This window comes from Hipposideros armiger, unplaced genomic scaffold (genome assembly GCF_001890085.2).
Source record: "Hipposideros armiger isolate ML-2016 unplaced genomic scaffold, ASM189008v1 scaffold_127, whole genome shotgun sequence".
NCBI lineage: Eukaryota > Metazoa > Chordata > Mammalia > Chiroptera > Hipposideridae > Hipposideros > Hipposideros armiger.
In genome coordinates, this window is record NW_017731477.1 from 517,298 (window position 1) to 525,034 (window position 7,737).

General features: G+C 34.2%; 1 protein-coding gene across 1 annotated transcript in view; it reads right to left on the bottom strand.

Moving 5' to 3' along the window:
* The window catches only part of SNX7 (sorting nexin 7), an 85,676-nt gene that overhangs the window by 35,343 nt on the left and 42,596 nt on the right, over window positions 1–7,737 (bottom strand). Inside the window, exons 5-7 of the mRNA XM_019648858.1 lie at window positions 5,142–5,274; window positions 4,642–4,841; window positions 1,124–1,210 (exon numbers count right to left, since the gene is read on the bottom strand). Of these exons, the coding sequence (XP_019504403.1) occupies window positions 1,124–1,210; window positions 4,642–4,841; window positions 5,142–5,274 (420 nt within the window). The remainder of the gene's footprint in view (window positions 1–1,123; window positions 1,211–4,641; window positions 4,842–5,141; window positions 5,275–7,737) is intronic.

Sequence of the window (7,737 nt, forward strand, 5' to 3'; positions counted from 1 at the left end):
GAAAATGATTAAAGCTAGGGAGAAAATCAAAGCAGGGAGAAGGTAGGCCGAATCCCAAGTCAGGTTCAGATAGGGATGATAATACTACTGATAACAGAGGAGTTTTAAGGACTCTCCTACTCATCTGCTGTAACTGTACTCATTAGTAATCGAAACCCTTAAATAAAAAAAAGTTTAAAAATGATTAAGAAAGTCTCGTTCATAGAGAAAAAGTAGAGTTAATCAAAATAACAGTCAATTTTACCCATTTCATATTTGCTTTCTAAGAAACCACTTGATCTAAGGGAATCAAGTGCTACCATTACTCCCAACCCCACTTCTGTTTCAAAACCGTAGAACTTGACCCTGTTGTTCCACTTTCCAAGCCTCTCCCCCAATTTTAAAATGAGAATACGAATCTATTCAGATAGTATTATTCTGAAAATATGCAAAGACAATAAAATATAAATACTAAAATATTGTGGGTGATAATATCATGTCTGGAATTATAATGTCTGGAACAAAAAAGTGTCCCTTTAGAACCCTTCAGGGAAAAAAAAAAGTGAGAAAAGAGATGAAAATAGTTGGGCAAAATGTTGGGAATTAATGAAGTCCAGTGAGATGTATATGAATCCATTATATTACTGGACCTTGTCTTATCTTTGAAAATTTCCATTAAAAAAGTATTTTAAGAAAAGGATTAAACTTGAAAACAAAGATACCTCTCCTTTGTAAAGGTTTTTACAATAACTAGAAAAAATGTATAGGAACACCAACTTATTTTGTACAAATGTCTTATAAAACTAGATAAAGAGTGGATTTATATACTGAGTACTTACTGTTCTTCTAGAACAATGCTAGGTATTTTCCATACCTTCTTCTAACACTAATTAAAAAAACAAAATGTAACTTCATATTTTACTCATCATAAGAGACAGCATAAGACAGAAAGACAGAAAAGCATCATTGTTAAGTTTGCAGACTCACTGGGTACTTGATGTATAATAGATTTGGGGGAGAAATTTTAGTACTCGTATCCTTTGCTGAATGCTTAAAAACAAGCATGTGATGAAGTTCTTCACTGCTAATCAATATTTTAGATAACAAATTCTATATAATTATATCAGAAAACTTAAAAACTTACCAGATCAGTATCTGCCTTTTTATAGGTCAAAGCTTCAACTTTGGAATCCAATTCGGCTTGCATTTGGTCTCTTCTCTTCATAACACCCTTCATATTAAAACACAAAGATTTAATAATCTTTGTATAACAAGAATATGCATTTCAGAATATAAACAGCATCTCTTACCCAAGTCATCATTCACTTGGGGACATAATGACTTAAAAAATATTTTTTAATCTTTAAAACTAAACTGAAAGCAAATACTTAAGAGAATTTTCTTCATAAATCCTTTAGCATTAGTTTTCCCAATGCACACCTTACTGGTTTAAGTATTTTATGTACAACTTTTGATGGAGCATTCTAGGCTTATACAGTTCTTCAAAGAGAGCAAAGAAAAAAAACAAATGAACACAAAATCAGTGGGTGCACTGAAAATATATGCTATGATGTAAACTAATTGCAGTTAAGAGGTCACATGGGTCACTCACCTAAAAATATCTACAATCACTGACAGCCCTTTTATCTAACTCCAAAGGTATGGTTAATCAGTCAAATACAGCAGAGAATCTGAAAATTGAAGTGTGCATTCACATCTTAAGATTTTATTTTAGCATAAAAAATATAAATATTAGTCAATTAGCCAAGCTTTTGATGAGAAATCATGGTCTCTTCTCCAATTGATAGGAGTTCCATCTTGTTTTCTTGAATAACCATGATTTCATGTTTCAGTGTCGCTAAACTTAAGGAATCTGAATGAAGAATTCATCTGTATCTTTTATAATGTCTGCTAGTCTTTTACAATGTCTTTCCCTTGGTGACTCACTTTTCTTCCAAGATATTTTATTATACTTAGGCTTCATGGACATAAGGACTCTTTATTTGTACTCATCTTTCACTAGTTTTCATAGTATTAATTAAATAATGAAATTGTAATAATGAACACAAGTTGCCTAAACAGGCTCAGAAAAAAATAAAACTAGTCAGTAAGCAAATGATTCAAAAGGGAGAATGGAAGTACATGACATATAAGAGAAGGGCCTTAATGAGATACAGGTCTTTGGGGTGTTTACAGAGGAAGAGAAGAGCGTGGACACAAATTAGTTAAATGGAGGCCACATAAGATGGCTCTATAGTATTTGAGTGAGAACTGAAAGGCATTAAGGATAAAAAGTATCCCGAAAACTACTCAGTCTAGTTCTGTGTTTGTAGAACCATGCTTAAAACATTCAAAAGAGATTAACATTTCTCCCATCTTTAAAGAAATAAATAGAAAATTAAACTGATTATCACAAATTCTTATATATTTACTTCAATGTTTAATTGTCATTAATGTCAGGAACTTCTTCCCTTTTCTAACCCAAATGACACATACTACAATTTAGTTTCATTTATTTAAGGTCTGTTTTCATAAATATTAAGTACTGTGCTTCATATAGGTAGAAATAAATTAGGGAAGAGGTTGTTTCAGAGGACACCTAGTAAAAATTATACAAATGTAATCATTTTGTCAAAGCATATACTTTTCATTATTTTAGCTCACATTAAAAAAAAAATTCCGATATAAAACAGAATCAGAACTGCAACATAAATGCTACTGATTATACCCTAGGAGTCTACAAAATAACACAACCAAATGAGGACCTAAAAAATAATTCTTTCTAATGGCTATTATAATTTTTCCACACCTTTAACAATACATTATTTTAATTGCTTAATTTCCATCTTGAGATAATAAAGAGCAAAACACATCTAATAAGAAAAAACAATCTACTATTTTTTTTAAAGATTTTATTGGGGAATTGGGGGGAGGGAACAGCATTGGGGAAGGGGAACAGACAAGTTGCTGTCCTTTTGTTCTTCAGTCTAGTTGTGGAGGACGTCGCTTCACTGGCCCATGTTGGTATTATCATTGCACTCTTCCCAGGAGAGGCAGTCGCTTGCCAGCCATTGGACGGCCGTTCACTGCGGCTCAGGGCTGTCTGCTGGCCCCTCATGGTAGCTTATGGCAGCCCACTGCAACCCCACTGCAGCCTACGCTATCGCCGGCGACTCACGGCAGCCCAGTTCCAGGTTGAGCTGCCGTTCACCATCTTAGCTGTAGAGGGCGCACCGTCACTGGCCCTCATATGTGGGATCTGAACCGGGGGCTCTGCTGCTCAGAGCTGGTGTCCCAAGCCAACTCTTAATCAATGTGCCACTCGGCTGGCCCAATAATATACTATTTTTAATGATATGAATCAGATCTCTGAACAGCCTCATAGAGAGGTGATCAATAATGAAGTAAACCAATGGAATGTAGCCAAGGAACTTGATGGCAACAAGGAGGAAACTCCTCAGCCATGAAACATGAGAGACCTCCGGGAAGCGGGAAGGGTTTGTCTATGGACAACCCCAATAAAGTCAAGTAACAGCAGGAACCTGAAATATCCACAAAACACTTAATGACTCTGTGAAAGGAAAACCTAAATATGATAAGCATGAAAGAGGCAGATCTCATGCTGAAAGGCTAACCCTTTTGCCATGACATTTGTTTATATCCAAATGAATATATCCAAAATTTTTACACATAAAAATGTCATTTATATACAAAGCAGCTCAAGTTATTACTATTACATGCATAAAATAGTCAAAATATGAATTTTTGTTTCTTGTGGATTTCTGACACATTTTGAAAAGAAAAACTTGAAATAATGTAGGGAAAAAGGTAAGAGAACTTTTCTTACCAAGACAGAAGCAAAATTAAAAAAAAAAAAATCCCCCCAAATTGAGAGTACATAAAAGCCGAAACCAGACATGACTCCAATTATAAATGGCAGATGAAATGGGGTATATAAGCTGTGTCCTTCCCCCACCACCACCCTAAAACACTGAAACCTGAGGGCATCAGTTTGACTGTTCAAGGTACTGTGAACAGAGGATAATAATGGATGAAAAACATTAGCTTTGCAGATAGCATCACTAAATCCCAAATATCTGGAAACCTTAACTTAAACTGAAGAGGTTAAATGCAAAACTTTGATATAAGAAGAATAAAAGCCTTTCAAACAGTGAACGAAAAACACTTTAATTTGAAGGATTTCTTTTTAGAAGCATCCAGAAGGCAGAACAAACATCAAGATCCTACTCAAGGACTTTCCACATAATACTAAATATACTGCTAGATCAAATGTACTACCTGGAAGCGGCAAAGCAACTCTTTCAGGAAAAGAAATTTCTAAAGCGCTAAAAAATTTTAAAGTAAAATTTTAAAAGGCTGGAAAAACTAATGATATTCCCAGTGTAAATCTTGGCTGAGGGTGCTTCAGATCTATGCAAATCTTATAAACTGTTACTGTTGAATATTCCTGTCTTTAGTAAGGTATCCTTCCACTCATCAATCATTGGTGCAGTGAACAAACATTCATTGAGCATCTACATGCAAAGCATCCCTTTAGGACAGAAGGATAGTGGTGAAACACAGAAATAGAAACTGCATTTATAAAGCTTATAATCAGGTCAGTCAGGGACTAAGGTGAAAAGTATAATTAGGCATTCTTACCATTAACATTTCACTATAAAGCACATACTCGTGTACGACAGGAAGCAGGGCCTCTGAGAGTCCAGACATCCGTTTTTCAGTGGCCTTACTGCATTGGTCAATGCAGCTGGCAACACCACTTAGCGTATCAACCAGATCTTCTTCTGACGCTGACCACAGAACATGAATTGGGCCATACTCTTTCATTTCATCGAAATATTCTAAAAAAAAGTAAATCCTTCAATTTATGGAAGTTTTTGAGATCCAGGTTTACAGGCAGTAAGAAAGAGACTTATTTTCCTCATTGTTCTGCACAATTTCTTATACATGAACATAAGAAATTAGATATGATCTTTCATTAAATTAACTGGTCATCCTTGTCTGCTCAGGTTATTCCTTGAATGACTACTGTCCAGGTGTAATCAATAAGAGCATCCTTTTTCAGTCTCAAAGTGTCCTGGCTTGGATGGTAAATTATATGATCACCACGTCTATCATGGACTTCTGCCTACCAAACATACTACACCTAAGTGTCGCACAGGTAACATGACCTACACAACACTTGTCTTCTTTTTTCCCTTTCTCCTGATTACATATTCTACTTAATGGTAATTGCTTCCAAGGATCTAAGCAAAAAGTCTGATTATACTCATCCTGCATAGAGCCAATCACCAATCCCAATATATCTTAATCTTTTCTATCTTTCTATCATCTATCTATTTATCTTTCCATCCATCCATCCATCCATCCATCCATCCATCCATCCATCCAGCCAGCCAGCCAGCCAGCCAGCCAGCCATTTACCTATCTACCTACCTACCTGTCTATCTAGCCTCACTTCCATTGTCATCAGCATCTCTGACATGCACTGCTGCAAAGGACTTTTAACTGTTCTCCCTCTCTCCATTTTTGTCTCACTATACAAACACTGAAGCTTTGTAGCTGAATTAGGAAGTCCTTTCAGTCCCTACCTTGCCTCTCCAGCTCCAACTCTTGAGATTCTCTCCCAAAGATATGTTCATTTAAGCCCAAATATAATTGCTCAAACATTGCACACATCCCTTTGCCTTGCCCTCTATCATTTTTACCATCTGATAAACTACTTCTAATCCTTTAAATTATAATGTAAATAAGTCTCTTCTGATGCTGCTCCAAACGATTCTTAGATGCTTTGTTCTCAATGAGCCTATCACAATCTTATACTTCTACTGAAGCTTATTAAAATTTTATATTTCTATTACCCCACTCTATTATGATTGCTTGCATAACTGACATACTCCTAGACCATATGCTTCTTAAAACAGGAACTGAGTCTTATTTTTTTAATCTCAAAGCCTGATACATGTGTTCAATAAATATTTTCACATCAGTGAAAGAATAAATGAATAACAAAAGACTATTCAATGCTTGATAAGCCATTTTTTCAAACATTTGGATTTTATTTTAAAATCTGAATATTTTTACATTTTTGCTTTTACACTATCACCTTTCAATGAAAGCTTTCTATAGTAGAGACTGTATAAGCAGTGAGCATTTTTTGTTTACTACTCACATAAATAAAACTAAATTCTCTATATTTCATCATCTAACTACTCATTAGGGTTAGTTACAATGTTATATTGCTCTAAATTAAAATATTAAGATTCCAAAAGTTTGTATGATTAAACAAAATGAAAGAAAATATTTTTAAAAATTAAAAACAATGGAAATAATAGTTGTCATCCAACGATGGTATGTATTAGGTTTTATAACCACTATAGAGCCGTTCCAAATTGTGACCTCCTGATCTAGGCCTGTCCTGTATTTTAAATGAATGGCCATACTAAATTAATATTTCTAGAAAAGTAAATGTTCTCCTTTATTTCTTTTCTCAATTTGTATATATATCAATGTGCGTAATTTAGCCTGTGCAATATTTATTTTTATCAATAATAAAATAAATATAGAGCTTCCTTAAAATTCTAAACCGTGCATATGTAACACTCAAATCTCATCTGTATGCAAACACTTAATGAGGTGCACTGTAACTTGTCTGTTAATACATTTGTTTCCCCCACTAGACTGTGAGCTCAAGGATAGGCACCATCTTATTTTTTCTTTAATCTCTAGCACAGAGAAACAGCACAACATGTGGTCAATATGGACTTGCCAAGTAAACTGGGGAACCCCAAAATAAAACAAAATCAAAAAGAAAAACTGAATTAAAAAAATAAAAAGAGAAACCACTAGTTATGATCACCAAATTATTTGATTTGATTATGAATGAAATACCCTATACAGGCTAGACTCCCAAAGCTACAAAAGAAAACATTCCATCATTTTGAACAGAACCTTGACAAGTGGGCTTCACACTCTAAAGATAAAAAAAAAATCCCTCAAGTTCAGGCTGGTGGCATTCACACCCTGAATATAAGAGCTCAAATTTATGAAGTCTCTCACAAAACCCAATTTTCCTTCTGAGCATTTCACAAACATGAGAGTATATCAAAGATTCTTCACCTATTCCCTTGCACCAGCAAATATGAAACATATTGATATTTTATAAAACTCTTAAGTATCAAGAGTTTCTAGGAGCCTCTCTGAATTGCTATCCCATTTACTATGCATCAAGAATCTACTTACCAGAACTGGAATCACAGAACCTAGTTAACACAATTAGTTTTTTGAGATAATAAAAAAAAATGCAAAGTGGTAAATGCAAGGGTAGACCAAGAAGGCTTTAAAACCAACTATTCAACTATGTTCAGTCACAATAATGACCTCATCAAGTGTCAATCCACAGAAAAGGAGGCTAAAGGGCAATGTACATTCAGCTACAACAATTTTTTTCTATATCTCTTTTAATAACCAATCAATATTTGATAAGCAAATTTTCCTGTGACCAAAACTTATATTCAATTATTTTTGTTAATCACTGAAAAGATTTTAATTGAGCACCTACCATGTGTTAGGCACTATCTAGATGCTAGAAACAAAAACAAACGTTTTCTCTTTTGTCCTGATTGAACTTACAGTTGAATAAAAAAAAAAAACGCCATCAGTATAGCGACTTTAATTAGTTCATTTCTAAAACCAATTTATATTAGAAAACATATTTTCCAACTTAGCCATTTTTTT